At 39.1% G+C, this 24,390-nt stretch overlaps 1 protein-coding gene across 3 annotated transcripts in view; it reads left to right on the top strand.

Annotated features, from left to right (window-relative positions):
- TENM1 (teneurin transmembrane protein 1) overlaps positions 1-24,390 on the top strand; it is a 726,432-nt gene that overhangs the window by 482,446 nt on the left and 219,596 nt on the right. For all 3 annotated transcript variants that reach the window (XM_083159336.1, XM_083159335.1, XM_083159334.1), the window contains 3 exons: positions 14,129-14,314; positions 16,752-16,775; positions 18,327-18,473. In XM_083159336.1, the coding sequence (XP_083015462.1) occupies positions 14,129-14,314; positions 16,752-16,775; positions 18,327-18,473 (357 nt within the window). The remainder of the gene's footprint in view (positions 1-14,128; positions 14,315-16,751; positions 16,776-18,326; positions 18,474-24,390) is intronic.

The raw sequence follows: 24,390 nt of genomic DNA, 5'->3' as shown, positions 1-24,390 counted from the left end.
GCATCTCCAGGGAGACCGGAGAGTGCTTCATAATAGCAGTTGAGAGGCTTGACACCAGCACTCTCATGGCTGCCATCGAGAGGCACGTGCTCCCGGGGACCACAATTTACTCTGATTGCTGGAGAGCCTACAACAAACAGCAGTTGGAGCAGGCTGGGTATCACCACGCCAGGGTGAACCACCGGTACCACTTTGTGGATCTGGACACATAAAAGGTTGACACATGAAAAGGATGCGTCCTCCCGAACTTTTCATACCCCCACTATCCATGCTGGCATGGAGTTTATTTTATAAAGTATAGCGAGCGCAGCGAGCCCCCACGAAGGGACGCGGAATACATGTGAAGTTATCCGCGTCTGCTTGCCATGCTTCGGGCACGGTGGCTCGCTGCACTCACCACACTTTATAAAATCAACTCCACGCCGAAGTGTATAGTGAGGGTATGAAAAGGTGGGGGTATGCAGATACGCCTGACAGGGCATGTCAAGCACATCTGCAGCTAAGGCAGATTGAGCATCTGAGACGCTCCTACGTCTCACACAGATGGAGTGCCTCTCCTGACAGGAGTAGGAGCAGTAGGAGTCACTACGCTGTCAGCCTATGGGCAACATCAGCAGCCTATGAGCGCTGCTGCTGGAGCAGTAGGAGTCACTACGCTGTCAGCCTATGGGCAACGTCAGCAGCCTATGAGTGCTGCTTCCAGCGCTACGCTGATAACGTAGCTTAGAGCTGGCAAGCTTCCAAGATTGAAACGGCAGGATCAAAACAAAGCGTAGCGCAGAGCTGGCATGCGCCGGCACCGTGAAACTACACAAGTACCTTTTATTGTTTGCAGAACAAAAAGGTTACAACTGTATCCAATGTTTTCAGACCATAGCATATTGGCCACAATTACTAATTTTCCTAAAAGCATTGCAAAAAAAAAACATATTAAAAGACAATGAAATAAATAATTTAGACATCCTGTATAGGGAAGTGCTCCTAAAAAGTGTGCCTAGGCACCCTGGGGTGCCTCGGGACACTTGCAGGGGTGCCTTGGATTGGTGGCCTAGGACAAATTAATAATTGTTCTGGGCAAAGCAATAGGCAAAACCATAGTTTCTCACTACATAATTGATCCTAAAGATGACATATAAACACAATTTACTTAATGTTACATTTTTTTCTAAATTTATCAACTCGAAACCTTTTGACTTATGGGTGCCATGAAACATATTCTGATACTCTAGGGTGCCATGGTTCAAAAAAGTTTGGGAACCACTGGTATAGGGGATGATTTGATTACTGTTTTGGCATCCTTTTCAATTGTTCTGCCTTTTGGGTACCATCGCCAACATTGTTGCTTGCAGCCTCCCGTGGTGGCAAGCAACAATGTATGAAATGTACCTTGACGGGACTTTCTGCATCATGGATAAACTCAGTGCCCTAACCTTAACACCTTTGCAGGGCCGATGCTAGGGTATTGGGCACCCTCCTGCAAACTATAAATTTGCGCCCTCCCTCCCATACCTTATAATAGAGACAGTGCATGCTTGAGGCACGCACAATAAAAAAGGGGATATGTTCTCACAGGGAGTGTTTTTTTTATTACAGTAGCATATTACACTGCATGTAGTGTTACTTATTTACATTACACCTGGACTGGGACAAAATTCACATCATTCCACCCAGGCTGAGACAAAATTCTCATTATGCAACACGTTTTAAGCCAAAATTCACGTCATGCCATCCAGATTGAGCCAAAATTCACATCTTGCCACCCAGATTGAGCCAAAATTCACATTATGACACCCAGATTGAGCCAAAATTCCCTTCATGCCACCCGGATTGAGATAAAATTTATGTTGCATGGATTTAAAAAAAAAAAAATTCACATTTTGCCACATGGATTGAGCCAAACTTGACATATAATTTGGGGACACAGGGACCCTGGGGAGGCAGGGACAGGGGGGACACAGGGACAGGGGGGACGCAGGGACAGGAACGAGGAATGACGCATGGATAGGGACAGGAACTGCGGGATGACGCAGGGACAGGGACTGGGGGATGATTCAGGGACAGGGATCAGGGGATGACGCAGGGACATTGACCGGGGGGGCAAGGACTGGGGGGGACACAGGGACAGGGACTGGTAGGGGACAGGGTAGGACACAGGGACAGGGACCAGGGGGGATGCAGTAACAGAGAACTACCAGGGGTCCAACAGTGATACCTGGCAGATCTCCAAGGGCGGGGAGGATGAGAGCCTTGTGCCCCCTTCTAGCACAGCAGGCTTTAATAGTAGAGTCCACAGCTGACCTCCAATGCAGTGACATGCACATGCAGCAACAGTGACACTGTCACTGTCAACCTCCTGCACACTCAGTGTTTCTCATTCGGTGGCTCCTCAGTCAGGCTGCAGGCACACTGAACAGTGCAGCCTGCAGAGCGCCGAGCATAGGACACAGAGGGGAAGCTCCATGCTGATGCTGATCGGCACTCCCTCTCTGTGTCCTAGGCACGGCGCCCTCTAGTCTGCACTGTGCAGCATGCCTGACTGAGAAACAGTGAGTGTGCAAGCAGGAAGGAGACACTGTGTCGCTGTCAATATATGTTGAGGAGGGAGAGCAGCAGCGCTGCATTTGATTCTACTTTTAAAGCATTTGGGGGGACAATGAATGAGACAGTGCGCTGTGACACTCGACAGGAGTAGTGTCAATGGAGGGGGGAGCGCCTCTCAGGTCCGACGCCTACCTGCTTTGCAGGCTGTGCCGAGTGGGAAGCGCCGACCCTGCACCTTTGGTAACCTCAAGACTAAAATGGTATATTTCAAAGGTCTTTTGAGTTTATGACAATCTGATCTATGTAGCTACTGGGTCTCCAGTTGCACTGTTTTGTATCTTGGAAAAATGCTTAATTACTCACACTTAATTAAGAGGAATAAACAAGTATACTGTATGGGCGGTATTCAATGAGCTGAATCGTTGGTCACAGCGATTCAGTTTTTTCATTCGCCAGCCAATCGCCGGTTTTTTGCTGCCAATCGCCATGCATGGGGATTCGTGGGGAGTCGCCGAGTCACCCTATTCAACGTGGCTGAGAATCGCCGGCCCTAACGGCGATTCTCAGCCAACCCTGCGTTTCCCTAAACAGCTTCATTAATGTCGTCAGTGTTTAAAAAATTGCAGTGAAATGCAAGAAAAATGCAAATTACCCTGAATAAACGCTTCCAATACAGCAGACGGCAAAATCTGGGTAATCTGCACAAAAGCCAAACGAAGGAGTGAGGTGGGGAGGAGAATCATGGGTAAGTGAGGTGCACCATGGGTAAGAACAGTGCTTTGTGGGAGAAAAAAAAAATACCTCAAAAAATTAAATATATATTTGTATAGCACTTCTACGACCATCACATCACACAAGGGCAGCAAATAATAATACATTACACTTGCACAGTTAAATAGAACACTTAAAACCAATTATTTGACATGTTCCTATAAAAGTTCACCAGAAAAAGATGACGAGGGACACTCGGTGAGGAACGGCGATATGTAACAAGAAAAAGGAATCGCCAACTTCTCATTGAATACACTTTTGGCGATTCCCCTCGACTACCGTCGATTCCCCATGCAAAATCCTATAGACTAAAAACGGCGATTTGTAGAGAATAACATTTGGCGATTGGTGCTTCATTCACCGGTCCTTATCGGCGATTATAGGTCATTGAATAGGGTGATTCGCATTAGGAGCTCCAAAAATCACCGTCAGACACGAAAAAAACACAGAATCGCCATAAAACTTGGCGATTCTGGCTCATTGAATACCGCCCTATGTCTAGGAAGGTGTATAGTGAAAGCACTTGTGTACGGAATCTGAATGGCTGATAGACAATGTATATCTAGGTCTACAGTCAATAGGTTAAAGACACATGAAAAGGTTAATATGAGCTTTACATTTTTTTTACTTTTTCATACTTTACCATCCACTTGGATTCTGTTTGGGAACATTAAAGTGCACCAAGTGCAGCGCTAATGGAGAAGGCACCTGACCTGAAACATGGCGAGCAAAGCAGTAAACTAATTGGTGGTCAGTGTCCTCAGTTGTCGACATTGACACATCAACCTTTTCATGTGTCAACCTTTTATGTGTCAAAATTTTGCTTGTATCAAACTTTTTTCAATGTCGACTTTGTGCATGTCCACCTTTTAGTGTTGATTTAGACATTGTCGGCATTATAAATCACACCCCATGTATAGATTTTGGAGCCATCCACAAATTTGAATGATTTAATTCACATCTTTAAGCAGCTTTACATTTTTTGTGCTGAAAACATGACCACCCATTATTCAGAATACAATATAAGATACTATAATTGCTATTAAGATGAGCTTAATTATCCAAAAGTGGACAATTCATAATTTTAGGTTAGCTTCCAAATGTACAAATTAAAATACTTAAAACCATACTTTGTATCTTGCCATGTAACCCATACAGCTGGGGTAGCCAACCCTAGTCCTCGAGAGCTACCAACAGTGCATGTTTGCAGGTCTCCTCACAGAATCACAAGTGAGCTAATTAGCTCCATCTGTGTATCTTTTAAAATGTGTCAGTGATTAATGAGTGCAGCTGTGCAGCAGCTAGGTTGTCTGGAAAATGTGAACTGTTGGTAGCTCTCGAGGGCTAGGGTTGGCTACCACTGCCATACAGTATATCCATTCTTAGATCGTGGCATAAAGGGCCACCTGGGGAATACAGTGGTAGGCCCTGTAGGGGCTTGGCTAACCATTTGTGAGTGGCCAAAACAGCCAGGGCCACAGAGTAAACCTTCTACTTCCTATTCTTGTATCATTTAGACTGTAGTAATAGTAAGCTATAGTACAATCATGTCATGTTGGCCATTAAAACATCTTGAAGATGTCTTAATGGCCAACATTAAAACATCTTCAAGATGTTTTAATGTTGGCCATATATATTTTTATATTTGAAACTGTCACCTACACCAATTGAACATTAAGAAAATATAAAATTAGACACTATAAAAATAATGTATATACAGTAGTTGTAGGTGTAGTTCATGTTACAGCCATAAAGTCTGATACATGATATTACACATTCACATCCCCTGTCTAATATCTAGAATACTTCAGCCATTAAGCAGGAAATACAGACAGAAAGTGGGGCACATTTTAGAACTGTTTGTATAATTTTACAAACATTTTGTCTTGTAAATGCTGATTTAAAAACTCAAAAAAATTCAGAATCTTCAGCACCTCGGAGGCTCTTAAGTGGCATACACATGGGCGATAATCACCCCATTTCTAAGCGATTTCACTTTAGATTGTTTAGAAATTATGAAATTTAGAAATTAGCACTTATATATATATATGTGTGTATAGCCCCGGGCGAGGGCGATGCACAGTGTTGCGTGTCGCCATCACCCGCAGGGACTTGCACTGTCTTTCCCGCTAGATCGCGGGGCTTTGCCTATAAACAATAGAAAAAAGTTTTTATTATTGTTTTATGGATAGAACATTATGTAGGTAAAGTTTTAAATACACAAATTTACATTTCCTTAGGCCCCTTATCAAAATCTCTTTAATCCTGAGAAGAAATATTTCACACGTCTTCTGGGGTCAGCCTGGTCTACAATCCTGGAAATGAATAATAAAAGGAAGTTTAACGGAATAGTAGATTTCATAAATCTGCTAGAGCAAATGAGAAATGACAATGCAGTTTTAGTAGTTGTAAATTGCCCAGCTGCTAACACTTTGTTTTCATTTCCTCTCACTTTGTCTGAACACACTGTAATGTGATTGTTATTGATGTGAATTTTAAATGAAATTGTTAGCATGCCTGAATAAAAAAACACTACTAGCAAGAGGAGAGATGTGTCAACATACCCTGCAACATTTTAAACCGGTATAAAGAAGGAAAGGAGGCATGGTTGTGTGTAAAGGGGGGGGGGGGGGGTCACACCCCCTTTCCTATACTTTCAATGTAGAGTCAGAGACCCCAAAAATCTGTACAAAGCCCTTTTTTGGTCGGTACAGGCCCCAAAAAATGGTTCCAAAAAGGAACAGTTGGAGGGTATGTGCCAAACCTTGGAGAGAGATACATTGGAGAGAGATAAAGTACCAACCAATCAGCTCCTGATATTTTTAAACTGCCTGCCACTTGGCAGATAGGCTTTATTGGTACTTGTTTCCTAGCACGGCGCCCATTGCATACCGTATTTAGTGGTGTGTGATGCGTGCGATGCGATCTTTCCGTTAAATTAACAGGAGTGCTTGTACAATGAAATATCGCATAGCATTGCAAGCCAGCAAATGTATTTATCAGTGCTCAAAAAAAAAAATGTAACACCCATATATTAAAAAATATTTAATTCTATAGTTATCTAAATGATCTGTATGGAAAAGTTGATCTTTAAGTGTATTTTCTGATCTTGGAACCATTAAATAAGACACAGCTGAAACAGACTGTAGCATGGATCTCCCACAGTTGTTAAGCACTATTCCTATCACTACTTTTGCAGTTATATTCAAATGAAATGCCCTTAATTTAGATTCTTTATTTTTGTCATAAAATGTATTTTAGGACTACATTCTCATGGGCGAATTCTTAAGTAACTAAGTCATATATTCTATATTTAATAATTTGTCAAACAGTTGCATATGTTGTGATGTTATCTAGTTATTTACTACAAATTTTACATACTATTAGAACTTTATTGAAACAATTGATTTTACTGACATACCTTGGGCCCAGTTATAAGAACTAAGAACAGTGTTCTAACCTGTAATTTTCTGATTTAAATAGATTTCTTAGTATCTTGCTCCACATAAACAAACACATCAAGGAAATCAAGCTTTTGATGTGAAATGTATTGATTACATTACATTTAACCTTTAATTTGATTAAAAATAGGATAAAAGATTGGAGAAACGTCATTGCAGTACTCAACATGAAATAGATCATTTATATAGTTTTCATAGAACATATGAGGTGTCTAATAAAAACTGCCTGGAGCTTGTTTTATAGAGGTTAAAAAATAGAACTCAAAATGGAAAAAAGTGATTGAGTTGAAGAGCAAGTTTCCAAAACTATAAGACTTAAGGGCCCATGAATTTTTAGAATGTGAAGTGTTCCATGGATTACACCTCATTGCTACCACCATCTGAAGATGGCTGTAGCCCTTTATAGTCTAAAGGCTATTCCCCGCATAAGTAGTTTCCATAGAACCCTGCATGGAAATAGCCGCTGTGCGGTCAATGGGACAGTGAATGAACAACAACCCGAACAGTTCATTGAATGCATCTCAGGAATGTGGTTTTTTCACAGCCTGTGTACTTATTAATGGACTAGCTGACCCGCCTGCTGTTGCCCAGCAAAACCTTGGGGGTTTTTTAATTTCCAAAATTGCTATAAAATTTTGTCTTATGCTGTGACAAACGGCCAAGCTTGTAATTTGTTAAAACCTCCACCATAATGTTCAAATGTGTTTGGATTGATACTCAATGGCAGCAATGAAATCAGGTGTGGTGTTGTTGTTTGAAACACACCGCTCCTGACTTGATAGATTGTGTGTTGATGAATTCCACATCCACTGCTGAGATTTAGCACCTACAGTATCATGCATTTATTTTTGGTGTGTTCTGTGTGTTTGTTTGTGTGTATGTGTTGTACTGTTTTTCATTTCCTCTCACTTTGTCTGAACACACTGTAATGTGATTGTTATTGATGTGAATTTTAAATGAAATTGTTAGCATGCCTGAATAAAAAAACACTACTAGCAAGAGGAGAGATGTGTCAACATACCCTGCAACATTTTAAACCAGTATAAAGTAGGAAAGGAGGCATGGCTGTGTGTAAAGGGGGGGGGGGTCACACCCCCTTTCCTATACTTTCAATGTAGAGTCGGAGACCCCAAAAATCTGTACAAAGCCCTTTTTTGGTCGGTACAGGCCCCAAAAAATGGTTCTAAAAAGGAACAGTTGGAGGGTATGTGCCAAACCTTGGAGAGAGATACATTGGAGAGAGATAAAGTACCAACCAAACAGCTCCTGATATTTTTAAACTGCCTGCCACTTGGCAGATAGGAGCTTTATTGGTACTTGTTTCCTAGCACGGCGCCCATCGCATACCGTATTTAGTGGTGTGCAATGCGATCTTTCCGTTAAATTAACAGTTCTTGTACAATGACATTTTGCATAGCATTGCATGCCAGCAAATGTAATTATCAGTGCTCAAAAAAAAAAATGTAACACCCATATATTAAAAAATATTTAATTCTATAGTTATCTAAATGATCTGTATGGAAAAGTTGATCTTTAAGTGTATTTTCTGATCTTGGAACCATTAAATAAGACACAGCTGAAACAGACTGTAGCATGGATCTCCCACAGTTGTTAAGCACTATTCCTATCACTACTTTTTCAGTTATATTCAAATGAAATGCCCTTAATTTAGATTCTTTATTTTTGTCATAAAATGTATTTTAGGACTACGTTCTCATGGGCGAATTCTTAAGTAACTAAGTCATATATTCTATATTTAACAATTTGTCAAACAGTTGCATATGTTGTGATTTTATCTAGTTATTTACTACAAATTTTACATACTATTAGAACTTTATTGAAACAATTGATTTTACTGACATACCTTGGGCCCAGTTATAAGAACTAAGAACAGTGTTCTAACCTGTAATTTTCTGATTTAAATAGATTTCTTAGTATCTTGCTCCACATAAACAAACACATCAAGGAAATCAAGCTTTTGATGTGAAATGTATTGATTACATTACATTTAACCTTTAATTTGATTAAAAATAGGATAAAAGATTGGAGAAACGTCATTGCAGTACTCAACATGAAATAGATCATTTATATAGTTTTCATAGAACATATGAGGTGTCTAATAAAAACTGCCTGGAGCTTGTTTTATAGAGGTTAAAAAATAGAACTCAAAATGGAAAAAAGTGATTGAGTTGAAGAGCAAGTTTCCAAAACTATAAGACTTAAGGGCCCATGAATTTTTAGAATGTGAAGTGTTCCATGGATTACACCTCATTGCTACCACCATCTGAAGATGGCTGTAGCCCTTTATAGTCTACTCCCCGCATAAGTAGGCTACTCCCCGCATAAGTAGTTTCCATAGAACCCTGCATGGAAATAGCCGCTGTGCGGTCAATGGGACAGTGAATGAACAACAACCCGAACAGTTCATTGAATGCATCTCAGGAATGTGTTTTTTTCACAGCCTGTGTACTTATTAATGGACTAGCTGACCCGCCTGCTGTTGCCCAGCAAAACCTTGGGGGTTTTTTAATTTCCAAAATTGCTATAAAATTTTGTCTTATGCTGTGACAAACGGCCAAGCTTGTAATTTGTTAAAACCTCCACCATAATGTTCAAATGTGTTTGGATTGATACTCAATGGCAGCAATGAAATCAGGTGTGGTGTTGTTGTTTGAAACACACCGCTCCTGACTTGATAGATTGTGTGTTGATGAATTCCACATCCACTGCTGAGATTTAGCACCTACAGTATCATGCATTTATTTTTGGTGTGTTCTGTGTGTTTGTTTGTGTGTATGTGTTGTACTGTTTTTGTGTGTGTGTTGTATGTTTGTGTATCTGTGTAATGTTTAAGTGCGTGTGTTGTACTGTTTTGGGGTGTGTGTACTGCATGTGGGGTGTTATGTATGTGTGTTGTGTGTATCTGTCCAATGTGTAAGTGTGTGAGGTGTGCTATGTATATATGTGTGTGTGTGCTGTGTGCGTGTGTGTGTAGTGTGCTGTGTGCGCGCATGAAGTGTACTGTGCTTGTGATGTGTGGTATATGTATATCCATAATTTTTCCCAATTGTTGAAAGCCTCCACCATAATGTTAGAATGTGTTTGCCTTCATACTCAATGACAGCAATGAAATCAGGTATGGTGTTGTTCCTTAGTCATCTGTTTCCCAGATTGTCAATCTTTTTCTCCAGATCACCTATCAAGCAAATTGAACCTCTGTGGTTTTAAAATTTCTAAGTGAAATTTCCCAAAAACAAAAAACAAATTTGAGGTGGGTGCATACCACTGGGTCTAGAGGTCTTATTGCCAAATTTGGCAGCTCTGAGTGCCATGGTGTGCCCACAATGCGACAGAAATGCACGCACACACACAAACACTCTTCAACTTATTGTATAGATTCACCCAAAGTGATCACATATGTGATCATGGGTGTTAACATCACATCCATATGTAATGAGCCCCTTAGTATTGTAGAAAAGAGAAGAAATAGCATAATACCAGTTGCAGAAAATGGCTAAGATATTCTAAAAGCCAAGTAGCTCATACTAAATATCTGGCTCTTAACATATGTAATAAGAAGGTTGACATACCTTGCTGTCCAAATCAGGGGGCAGGTCACGAGCAGGAGCATTCATGTGAAAGATTATTTAAAATCAGGCAGGCATACCTATAATCTGAAATGGTGAGCAGCAGAATCAATAGGAACTGGTGGATCCAAGGAGAAGCCTAAATAGTAGCACCACTGGGGAGAGCCCACACAGTACACCAGACCACAGTAAACAAAACACAACTCTGATACATGGCATTAAAGGAAAGTTTATACTTTTATAATGTAATTCTCATTTTAGACATAAACCGGGCATTAACCCAGCTCGGAATCAGAACACTGAACAAATTGTAGCTGGGGTTTCAATACTAACCTCCATTCACACCTAGGTGTTCGATTCCCAGGTCAGTCTGTCTGTGCCTGCCAATCAACTACTTTAAGGTCTAACTTGGGTCATCATGATCCAGGTCATGCCTTTTTAGACCACAGACAACCCAGGTAGAGCCTCAAGCCCCAACAATATCTAATCTATTTTAGGGACATTCTTGCTCTAAACTTCCAACATGGTATATTATTTTGTGACAATAGTCTTCTATTTTCCTTATCAGTTAGTTGCATACTTTTATCATCTACTGTGTAATATATTATTTGTACTTATTGATAATTATATACAATTCAATTGATATTTAGTATAAGGTTTTATAAATTGTACAGCTTTTTGCATCAGTTTTTCCTTCAACCATTAAGTTTTAATTTATCTCCACCAAAAAAAGTGTAGATATTTATAAACAATACAATGTCATATTTCATTTTGCTATGTTTTCTTCAATTATCATGAAAACTGTTCATATATGTAGGGATTTGGGCAGAGGGCCAACTTCCAATCATGTTGAAAGTGTACACTTTCTATTTTCTGGACAGCTGATGACCATACCATCTAGATCAGGGCTGGGCAATTGCGGCCCTTCAAATGTTGATGAACTACACATCCCAGCATGCCTTGCATCAGTTTCAGCATGGCCGCATAGCAAAACTAATGCAAAGCATCCTGGGATGTGTATTTCCCCAACATCTGGAGGGCCGCAATTACCCAACCCTGATCTAGATTAATCATTTGCCAAGCAGTTTTTTGTGTTATCAAACTGCCATTCCATTCCACCAAATACAAATGGCTCCTGCACTTCTTTTGGTTGTAATCACCTGGATTTAACTAATTAATTGATGAGAAATGTGTTTCAACACAGTTGGATACAATCATAAATTAGGATGAGCAAAGCAGTATGTATGGTGTAATGGTTAGCATTACTGCCTCACAGCGCTGAGGTCATGGGTTCAATACCCACCATGGCCCTAACTGTGCGGAGTTGGTATATTCTCATCGTACTTGCGTGGGTTTCCTCCGGGTACTCCGGTTTCCTCCAACAATCCAAAAATATACTGGTAGGTTAATTGGCTCCCAAAAAATTAACCCTAGAATGTCTGTGTGTGCATGTACATGTGGTAGGGAATATAGATTTTAAGCTCCACTGGGGCAGGGACTGATTTGAATGGTCAAATATGCTCTGTAAATTGCTGCAGAATATGTGTGCGCTATATAAGAAACTGCTAATAAATAAAAAAGATATCTTGCTGAAAGGAGTCACTTTGGGCCTTATTCTGTTTGGTGCGGTAATTTCCGAATTCTTTCGGAGGGCGCTTTTTAGCCGTCTGCGCATGCGTAGGCAACGCTATGCGCATGTGTCACGCATGGTCTCCGTACTCGTTCTCACTAATACCGTACAGAAATGTCCACCGAATTGACTCGGGAAATATGGGCGTTTTTGGGCGTCATTCGGACTTACACAAGGGCGTGGTTTCAAAGTGGGAAAAACTGGGCGTAAATATGGGCCTACACAAGGGAGTGCACGAACTCTGGTAGGCGTGCATTCGGACAGCACACCGACTGCAAACGAACCAACATGCATGAACTATGCGGTCTTCATAAGCAAGTTTCACTTTGCGGAGACCACTTGTTCATGTGCTAGGCATTCGGTTCGCCCAATTAGTACGCCCACACCTGAAGCACTGTCAGCTGAACACAGTACAATCCGCTCCTCTACTCATTACTCATTAATTACACTCTTTTCATTGCTTCAATTGGAAGCATTGCTGACTAAAGGGTCCATTACTTAAAGGGGTAACAATGATTGAATAGCACTTCACATGATGTAAGGGTTAATGTAAAGTGGTAGTTATGTGTTTAAGTATCAAATAGGATTTAATTGATTACAATTACAAACAATCCCTTTTTTATGAGGTAGCCTAATTGCATAAGTGTGTCATGTGACAGATTTATGAGTTCAGATAATAGTCGTGAGTTTTGCGGAAATACACCGCATTGGTGCGTACGGCCAGCTTCCCATCCGTTCTGAGTTTGTAAGACCGTGTAGAATCTTTGTGTGGCCACCGCACACGCACGGTTTGGATGTTGTCCGAAAACACACCCTCTTCTTATAGAGCGAGTCCGTCCGAATGTGGAGGACCTGTGGGCGTTTGTTCTTACAATGTCCGCACAGCGTGGTGTGCGGTCCGCTCCGAAAGAATTCAGAAAGTTACGCACCAACCAGAATAACCTCCTTTGGATGGTCTATGTTTTGGGAACCATCAAAGATGTCTTGACATCTCATACTACCATGTTGGCTCCTTTAATGGACAGTGATATTGGTAAAGTGTGTTTGTTGAACTCTAATAGAAGGGAAAATCTTAAGTAAGATTAAAATTGTAGGGCAGGGAAATTGCTCTGTATGGACCATTAATAGAAAAATAAATAGGATAGTTAATTACACCCCTGAGCATATCCTGTAAACAGCACAATGCTCAGTGGGTGCTAGGAAAACAGCCCTGACTTTTTTACAAGCTTCCTGTAAATTCACTATTAACCTAATAAAACTAAATTTTTTGACAATGCAACTGTGTATATTGGGTTTTCATAAATAACTAAATTATAATAATAATTTCTCGTGGAGAAAAGCAACAAAGCTAATAAAAATTATTAAGTAAAACTTGAAAAATAAACCTTGAGTCTTTCTGAAGCACTTGTCCTGCTGATTAAAATATTCCACGTGAGGCAAGAGTCATTCATGTTTGACAGATCCCATCTTGGATTGTTTATTTTGTCAGGAGTGTTTTAAAATACCTGCTGTACTTGTCGTATACTAAACAACTGCATGACCATAATTTTAATTAACCTGTCCTAACTCATAACAGGATCAGCGCGGTGACACAAAGTCATTTCATACTTCACTACCCGCAGAGACTAGAACTGTTTACTCCAACTTAAGCAGTTTTATAACATTTGCACATGCTATCTGTTATGTGATTAGCTTATGTGAGGCTACAAAATAAGAAATACTGGTGTACTGCTGCTATGATTCAGGTTTTCCTTGATTTCTGCATTTTTACCTAGATCAATACATATATTCTATTTTGAGATGTGATTTCTCTACCCTCTAGAGTGCGTTTTCTGCTTTCCAATCTATCACACTTTAGATGCTGGAATATTGCCCAAGTGCAATACTTTTCTGGAACTAAGTTAATATTATAAATATAATAGACCCCTACTTTTCAAAATAAGTGGAAATTTCAATATAATTTGTTTCTTAACATAAGTAAAAAATTTACAGTACTGTAAATGAATTTCATGCTGTCAATCTGAGTTTTTTTTTATACAATGATACTCCTAATAAGGATTTAAATTGCTTTAAGTAAATTGGAAATGCCAACATGAAACGTTTCTGTGACATATTCATACTCCCTATTGCTTCTTTAGAGCTGTGCGCGGTGGACTGTGGAAGTCATGGTGTATGCTCAGGAGGTATCTGTCAATGTGAAGATGGCTGGGGAGGAGCCAGCTGTGAAGAGCGCATCTGTCACCCAAACTGTGCTGAACATGGTCAATGCAAAGATGGAAAATGTGAATGCAGCCCAGGATGGGAGGGTGAACGATGTACAATTGGTGAGTGCATCAATGGCATTAGGTTGTCTGCTTTATTTAAAAAGGAATAATTTCAAAAGATGGCTGATGTTAGATTTTATTCACTGCACAAAATCAGGGGTGTACTGTAGGCAGGTTTGTTTTCTCACTCAATAACTGACTATACAGACCAGGCAATGGAGTCGGATTTCGCTGGGCACCTGTTCGGAGGGGTGGGGGGTGGGCATGTATCCTCTGCTACACTGTTCTAAAAGCCCACGCAGCCCTCTTTCACTCCCAGAGTAGAGGAGGAAGAGGGACCTGTCAGCTGGCAATAATCTCTGCTGCAGCTTTGGTGGGTTCAGGGCTGCAGTGTATTACATGTATCAGTATTTGCTGAGCTCTAAATGGAAGAGAGCCCATCACATGCTTCTCTGACCTCTGGAGATGAGCAGTTGCAGAAGACGGGATGCCAGACTCCCCAGCTGGCACTCAACTTTCTCTGCAGTTTCTACTTGCCAGCACCCTGCAGGCACAGGAGACCCCACACTGTAAGCAGCTACCAGCCAGAGCCAGGAGCTCATCCCTCGTCATTTCCCTTGCCCATGGATCACACAGGTCAGTGGGATTAGACAGTAATGGAGCTTATAAAGAGCAGGGGAGGATCAGTGCATGGGCTACAGCCAGAGACAGATAACCTGCTACCTCCTGCAGCCTTACCCTAACCTAACCCCTAACCATAGCCTCTACTCTCACAGCCTTACCCTAAGCTCTCCCCTCCAGCAGCTTTATCTAAACTTCTCCCCTAACCCTAGCCTCCCCTTCCACGGCCTTACCCTATTCTCTCCTCTAATCTCCCATCCCGCAACCTTATCCTATCCTCTAACCTAACTTTAACCTCCCTCCTGCAGCCTTACCCTAACATCTCTCCTAACCCTAACCTCCTCTCCTGAAGCATTACCCTAACCTATCCCCTAAACTCCACTCTTGCAGCTTAACCTTGTGGTACCTGTAGCACTGGCATCATTATTTCACATATATATAAGATGACATGGTTAATCAGTTAACCTGCCTGGCTGTGAATGCATGGACACACTAGGGGCAAAGCTGTGAGCTCTTAGGAGCTTCTACACCAATAACCCACTATCTACCTATCTATCTATGGGACAGTGTCACCAACATTTATCTTGCCTCCGGGCAGCTGGGATGAAGTTATGCCACTGCAACCAAAGCATCATTGCTCCTCTTTATAGTGCTACAAAACTTTATATGGTCTGAAACTTTTACCAAAAAATGCTTACTTTAATTACATTACAGCCTCGAACTTGCAAAATGTCGAAAACTGATTTTATGTAGTCACCTGCTAAAACTTTAAAGGGATTCTGATTCCTGCAAACAAAGTTCTACATCTACAGTCAATGCATGATTTTCACATAATTATCACATTGACCATAATGTAAACAATAATACAACTAACAACCTGTCTTTATACTGCAATAGCTATTGAAATAAAAATAAAATGAGAAAATGTGTTTTAAAACATAAAAAAATACAGAGACAGACACTATCATCTTTATTTTCTTTAGACAAAAATATTACTTTTAATATTTAAATAATTACAACTTCAAAAACAATAGGTAAAATAGAAAGACATAACTTTTAGACCAACATAGATACATGAGTTATATACAACTGTTCTAATGGTAGCAAGCAAAATATTTGTTGATAGTGGTGAAATCATCATCCATATATAATAGTGTAATCAACAAATATTAAAAGTATTATTTTTTTTCTAAAGAGTTTCTGAGTTTCTCTTAGAGTATATCTATATAAACTATCAAGAAGATTCTACAATCTTCAACCCACCAGTGCTCAAGATTTTCTGCCTCCACTTCCCTTGAATAACAAATTTCCATATTCATGGTCAGAGGAAAATGTTTCCTTTAAGAACTCACTTAGTTCTGTTAGCTACTGACTCGGGCCGCAAGTATCTTCCCCATAGGATGATGTCATCTCTCCAGCGCTGGCCGGCCCTGGTTGCACGGTCGGCGGCCCAGCCAGGGAGGAAAGCGGACAAATCTGGACTGGCCCACCTGGAAATGGCCCGGTTTCCCGGTGGGCCGGTTCTGTTAATATACTATTAAATACAGTACAAAGTAGCTCCTAGTTTATTTTTGAGATAATGGAATTGGAAACTCATTAAATTTAGATTGTTGCTTTAAGAAGACAATAGGTAACTTGATGGACTAATTACATTTCTTATCCAGGAGTATCTTAGATTCTGTTTCAGAAGTAGCTGAGTCACAAAAGGGTGCATCTATCATCATGCTTTGCTGTGATTATGAAGACGTTAATTGTAAAAACCCAATTTTACTTAATTTGTGTGTCTTCACATGTTATTTTATTTAATTTATTTAAAACACTTACATGTTTGTATTATTCATATTATAGTTATGCTTTTCTGTATTTCCCCCTACAGCTCACTACTTGGATGCTGTAAGAGGTATGGTTTTTGAAAATTAAAAAGGCAATGTTTAATAATTTTATATGTGATACAATAATGAATTATGAGGAATATGAGTGATGACATTATCATCATCATCATTCCTTTATTAACATTTATAGAGTGCACACATATTCTACAGTGCTTCACATCAATCCCTACCCCTATGGAGCTACACACACACACACATACACAGATTTTTTTTTTATCAGAAACCAGTTGACCTATTGGTTTGTTTTTGATCTGGTCAAGCTATGCTGAGTAATCCTATACAAACACGGGGAGAACATACAAACTTCACACAGATACGGTCTTGTTGGGAATCCAAATGAAGACTTTAGTGCTGTGATGTAGCAAGTTAACAATTGTATTATTGTGATGCCCATCATCATTAGCTTCCTTTATTTATAATGTTTCAAGAATTTAATGCTGAGCCTGGTATAAGCTGAGATGCACGGCCATGAATGATTGCCAGAACATCTTAGGTAGGACTCTGTATAAGTAAATCAGGAAACTTGCAATTAGATTATCTGCAGTAAGGGGGAAAAGTAATTAAGTGCCAGGAGGAGTTACCAGGGGAATCCGCCCGATACTTCAGCAATTTATGGTGGTGGGGATCTCGCTCAACAGTGCTTGCTACCCCATACGCAAGAAACTGTATTGGGCAAATCCAGCATTTGGATTGCCTGGCAAAGGGGGTGAATCAGACTGCCACTGATGGCATTAAAATGCAGTGAAAATGGCTGATTTGCTAAATTCCCTCTTACTAGGCTTTACGTAACCTGTCATTTTCCTGGCTTTTTCTTGTTCCTTTTCAAACTTCAGTTTTTTCTAATCTATATATAAGGAATATACAGTAGGAGCGAATCATCAAACCTTCAAAAGTGGAAAAGTAAAGATGTTGCCAATACCAGACAAGTCAGAATCTAGTTATCATTTATCTAGTACAGTAAATTGTATATAATAATAGCTAGATTCTAATTGGTGGAATTGGACAAACCCTCCATGTGTCCTTAATAGAAGGTTTGCTAACCTTCTCTTATTGTTGTTCACTATACTGTATTAATATGTGTCTCATACACCTCTAATTCAATGCACAGATTTGGCTACACTTAGGGGTTTATTCTAGTTCATTCTTTCTGACAAAATCCTTCTTAGATGGACAAAACCATGTGCACTGCAGGGGGGCAGATGTAACATGTGCAGAGAGAATTAGATTTGGGTGAGTTATTTTGTTTCTGTGCAGGGAAAATACTGACTGCATGATTTTACACTTCAATATAGATCTCACTCTGAAGAAAAACCCCACCCAAATCTAATTCTCTCTGCACAAGTTACATCTGCCCCACCTGCAGTGCACATGGTTTTGTCCATCTAAGAAGGATTTTGTCAGAAAGAATGGACTAGAATAACCCCCTTAGTTTGACCTTTACAATTACTTGTGCATAACAAACCTCCCACTAACAACAACCACAACATTTTTTTAAAAACTTATTGTACGATGAAATTCAAATTTTTATTGAGCTAACATAAGTTTATATATCTTTTTAGATGGCTGCCCAGGTCTATGTTATGGGAATGGGCGGTGCACACTTGACCAAAATGGGTGGCACTGTGTATGCCAAGTCGGCTGGAGTGGAATAGGGTGCAATATTATTATGGAAATGGTTTGCGCTGATAATATTGACAACGATTCAGGTACTTGTTACTCCTCAAATATGTGATCTGTGTTTATATTTACATTTAATGTAGTATATAAGAAAGTTCTATTGTCTTAGTGTTGTTTAATATAGGAGATGATACATTTCAAAGCATAGCAAACAGTTGGAATTGGATGGTTTTGGAATCCCGGTGGTTGGGATCCTGACAGTCAGAATGCTTACAGCAGCATCCCAACTATCAGAATGCCAACTTATTTTAACCATACCCCTATACCTAGCCCACCCTTCATGCAGCCGAAAACTAGCCGTTCCAATTCAGTCTGATGACTCTTCCTGATTGCTCCTTTGGAATTGCTTCTAGTAACTAATTTTTGACCTTAGCTATTCTCCTAATTTTTCTCATCCACTGTTACTTTTTTTGCCCATCTAGTTTTGACACATTCATTGCAACTATGCTTTGCGGTTGTCCAGTCTCACTGCCTTTTCTCAGTTACTTCATACCCATCGGTCCATACATTTCAACACATTCAGAGGTCTGCAACATGACAAATGGGCAAAGTTAAGCGCAAACCATGTTGCAGGTCTCGCTGGTGGAGGACTACAATTCATTAGACTCAGCGCCACTATTCTGGGTTTACACCAACTCCCAGTGTTCTAGAAGCATTCACACAATTCACGAGTTTTGTTACATACATTACACTTTTGCTACTGTTTCAATATTCTGTCCTTTGTATTATTACATTGTATGCTGTCCTTACCCTTTGTTCTGTATATATTTTTGTGTATTCTCAATGTTATGAAAGGTTCAGCATTCCATTGCCAAGTTGTGCCTTACAAACCACAGATGATAATAGTAATAATAATAATAATAATAATAATAATAATTTATTTTGAAGCGAACTGTTGTGAAAAATGTGTTTTATATAAATTATTTTCCTATTGTGTCATGTAATTGGACAATTTCTTTAATGTTGATTATAGAAACCCATTAGTGGGTACACAGCTTTAAGCTAATTTACCCACAAACACATCTTTCATGCATATCAGTTTTATGCTTAAAAATTATTATAAATATTTTAAGTTATAAATTGACATCATATATAAAGTATAATGAAGCAGAAAAAAATAGTAGAGTAATAGCTTTAAGAATAAGGGAAACAATTTACAGAATAGGGTTTGGTTTTAAACGGCAACTGAAAAGCTAGATAACTGCACCTAGAGTACAAAACCCAATTAATCCACATGTAGTGCGGGAGGAGGGCGGGGTTAGCTATAAAATGGGAGTTCTATTTCACATGGGATGTTGCTATGGGCTAACAATCCAAATCTACTTCTGTATTTATATAGCACCTTCTGCAAGATAATAGATAGTATCTGATTGGTTGCCAATAGCAACATCCTATGTGAAATAGAACTCCCATCTTAGTAAATTTCACCCAAAGTGTTTCTTTTTAACAAAGCATTGCTGTTCAGATTCTTATTTCATTTGTCTATGTCAAGCAACTAGATTATATTATATATCGGATTTGACTTTAATGATCTAACACACATATTTATGCTGCTTCTATCAAGTGATTTTATACTTGTACTAAGCAAATCATAAAAGGGTGACCTTCAATACTCCTTGATATCACTAGATCACATACAATCAACCATACAATGTAGAGTATGGTAGCAGATAACTGTTAAAATGTGGTGCAGGATCTCTCAAAATGTGGTATCATATAGAGAACTCTATTTTGTATAATGTATAATATAATCTCCTTAATGTCAGTCTTGCAGTTGTGCAGTAGATCAGATTGAACACTCTACTCTATCAGAGTTCTCAGTGGCTGACAAGGGCCCTTATTCAGATCTGATCGCAGTACAAATTTGTTCTCAAAATGGGCAAAACCATGTGCACTGCAGGTGGGGCAGATGTAACATGTGCAGAGAGAGTTACATTTGGGTGGGGTGTTTTGAAACTGAAATCTAAATTGCAGTGTAAAAATAATACAGCCAGTATTTACCCTGCACAGAAACAAAATAACTCACACAAATCTAACTCTCTCTGCACATGTTAAATCTGCCCCACCTGCAGTGCACATGGTTTTGCCCATTTTGCGAACGAATTTGTACTGCGATCAGATCTGAATAAGGGCCAAGGTTAGAAGGATAGATGCACTACAGTACCCCCAGTTTCTATTTTCATTACTTTTTCTTGCCCAATGGTAAACATAGAATGAAAGTGGGGAAATTACTTTGCACATGTATGAGATTAGGATTTGTTTCCTTGATAGAACTTGACAGTGTGCAATACCCAGGGTATTTTATTGCACAAGTTGTACTGTAGTCTTGTTCTTTATTGTAGCAAAAGCACCAAGGTATAAACATGTGATACAATGTAGAATTACATTTTCTGACATTTTAACTGAGATAGATATATCTGATGTTAGCATGAAGAAATGAAGGACATTTGGGTCTGGTTAGAACTATTTTTTGAGGGGATTGACATTCTATAATTGAAAGAAATGCCCCTTACCTTGCATCGGTCTGGTCTACTTCTGTGATCTGCGTGTAAGACAGCCACAGTAGAATATTATGCTTGCTAACCTAATACATAAAGGTCAATATGCTAATTATAAAACCTTCTATGGTAATATAACTAATATAGTTATAATGCCATAGATAATATTCATATTTTATACAGAAAGACTCTGTATGGGTTTTGCCAGTGTATGTGTCAAACAGCCTATTGTGAAGTCCTACCATTGATCTTGTTGTCTGTCCATGTGATACCTTCTTTGTTATCTACATGCCTATCAAGCAATCATTCCACCATTATTTTGTTCAGCTGACTCAACTAAACTGTGTTTGATGAAATGTACATGGAAAATCTGCATATTTTATGGACCCTGGATGATACATCTGTTAATTCATTTCTTCTGTTTGACAAAGTAATTCAAATACAAATTGTCACTTTACCAGTTTAGCAATAGCACGATCGTGTCATCTGCACTGGACATTCTAATTTCAGGATTGTAATTATAATATCTTTCTTCATTATTCTCAACATGTTTGAGTTTGTCACCAAAGCAACTCCTAAGATCTGGTACCTACATGCAGAAACATGTTTTTACAAGAGCATTCTTCTTCCCAAGATTGGACTTCAAAGGATAATTAATTACTTTTACATGCTTGTTAGCTAAACAGTTGACATATTGTCAATGTAATATTTAAAGGTTCAAAAACATCCTGCGTTCATTTTAGAGATGGGCAACATGGATCATTAAGCTGAGCCGGGATCCGCCGGATCTTTCAGTGAAAAAAAGATACAGATCTTTTAGGCAAATCCACGGCTCGCTTTAAAAAAAGGGGAATATACATGACTGAGTAAAAACACTGATCGATGGCTGGGTGCAGAATCGCCATCGATGGCAACCATCTATGGCGTCTGCACCGATGGCCATCCCTGGCAGCAGCAGCTAATCTTTCTATCACTTGTAGTCACAGCACTGTACTCAGTCTCCAGAGTTAGTACATCTCAGCTGCCACAGGTGACAGCACTGAGATCAGGGAAATGCATTGTAATGGTAAACGAAACTGAAACGGATCACCTTTTAGGGATCGGCGGCTCACTCGTCCTTTAATGGGATCCGTTCAAAAGATCCGGTTAGTTCGCGAACTACCCATCTCTAGTTCATTTAGGTTGACAACACCGGGTCCAAGTGTAGACAGGAATCAGTGTGCCATCCAACCAAATTTATCTAAGAAGTCCAGCAATGCTATGTTCCGCCTAATACTAAATAGATTACATTGTCTGCAAAGTACTGTATAATACCTTAATGTGGCCATTTATGTTTGCATACTGTATATTGCCTAGTTGTCCAACAGTAGGAGTTTTTTCTTTAATGTATTTTTGATTAAGCATGAGATTCTCCTTCATAGTTCAATGACAAATTATTGGTGCTAGAGTACTGTAAATTCTCACTTTTAAGATGACTGCAGTACTTTCATATACTTAATGCTTATAAATCATTTTTGGTCTGTCTGTCTTCAGCCAGATGGTATGATTCAGTAAGATTTAGAAATGTGCTGAACAGTAGTTCAGCATTTTAGTGTTGAGTTGAGTCCTAGACTTTTACACACATGGAAATATAGCATATTAACATATCCATAAAGCAAAGTTCAAGCTGTCATTAAGGAAGATCTTACCATCTGATTTGCTTGATTTTGCCAATTCTATATTGCTAAAATTGCAATGTTGGAAAATGGGAACAGTTGCAAAATGGTATATAAAACTATGGATTCATGTAATCTACATAAATTAAGGCAGTTATCATTTATTTAAGTGAAATGCAAATGAAGGTTTTTCTTTCACTAATGGGACATTTCACCCATGTAAATTCTTCATTGATAGTAACAAGTGTGATATATATTTTTTTTATTTTATCTTTTTAATATGTGATTACAATTTTCAAAAGTGCACTGTGCAGTGTATAGACTGATTCCATTTAACCCTTTGTGTGCCAACATCTCTGTGAGAGATGCGTAAAATACACATTAAAAATGCCAGTGCCACTCACATTTGTTATGTAAATTGAAATAAAAAATGTTGTGTAAAAAAAGATTATATTTGCTATTTACGGTAAACATAACAAGTCATTATGATGAATAGAAATGTTTGCTTGGAAGCTTTCAGACCTATTTTGACAAATTCACTTGCCACTAAAAGGGTTAAATTATATTGGGCTAGGAAATGAATCTTGCGCAGCTGCCTGTGGAACTATAGTTCAGATCTCTCGTACCTTGGGCATAGGTTATTAGTTATTCTACAGACTGAAAGGTTTACTAACAAAAAAAAAAAAAACATTTGACTGACTATAGTGTTTTTTTTTTAACAATGGTAAATTGCAAACTTCACACCATTACTAGAAAGCACCGTAATTATTATGTTTCTCGTTACTCATTTTATGTAAATTAAGGAAATGCAACATAACATTGGAAATGTTGGAAATCATTGTTAAACAACAGCTCAGCGCTGATTTTGTCATAGGAAGAGTTTATTATTGCACAAAGTAGTAATCATTTGTGGCCGCCTAGTCAATCCACGGGGGGTTGTGGCCGCCGCCGGTGCCACTCATCTCCATGGGGGGGACCTGCTGCAAACTGGCGGCCTCCAGTGGCAGGCGCCATAGGCAAATGCCTAGAGCTGCCTAGTGGTGGCGCCGGCCCTGCATGTAGCCAATGATTCCAATGGCTAAAAGCAAGTACAGTGAACAAAGACTTCTTATAAAGTACACACTGCAGGTAGTATACATATTAATAAATAAATAATAATTATTAGAATTGTCAGCTACAATTAGATTATATATACACCTCTGCATTAGCAATATAGCAATATACTCTGTTCTTAAAGCTAATGAGATTTATTAAACTGCCAGTATATAGATAGCAGCAATGATTAATTCATATAGAAAATGTAGATATTTATGCATAAATTACATGTATATAGATAAGAGAGAGCATTGGATAATTAATTCATACACTGAGGTGTTTTAACATGTTTTTTTCTGCCTTAACCATTGACTGAATGGGAAAAAAAATATTATTGGTTCATATACTGTAGCAAACACATAGTTTATACCACAGGTTCTTAATCTCAACCCAACAGGTCATGTTTTCAGGATATTTGTCAGTGGAAGCAGATGGGGTAATTATTGATGAAGTTATTTACTTTCTTCATCCGCCCAGTTCAATGCAACTTATGCTGTGTACACACAGTGAGATTTCCTTGCTATTTGACTTAAGATTCGAGTGCTATGCAATCTTTGCTATCTCTGTACTATTTACATACATTTCATACTATCTACATTTGATTTGCATTATATAGTCTTTGCTGCCCTGTCTATCTGGGTTTCGAATTGTGCTGCCACGGGAGCGCGCATCAGGATCGCAAGGTAAAAAAAAACCTG

The sequence above is a fragment of the Crinia signifera genome, chromosome 9, assembly GCF_055691185.1.
Source record: "Crinia signifera chromosome 9, ASM5569118v1, whole genome shotgun sequence".
Lineage (NCBI taxonomy): Eukaryota > Metazoa > Chordata > Amphibia > Anura > Myobatrachidae > Crinia > Crinia signifera.
This window is presented reverse-complemented; position numbering and strand designations above follow the sequence as displayed.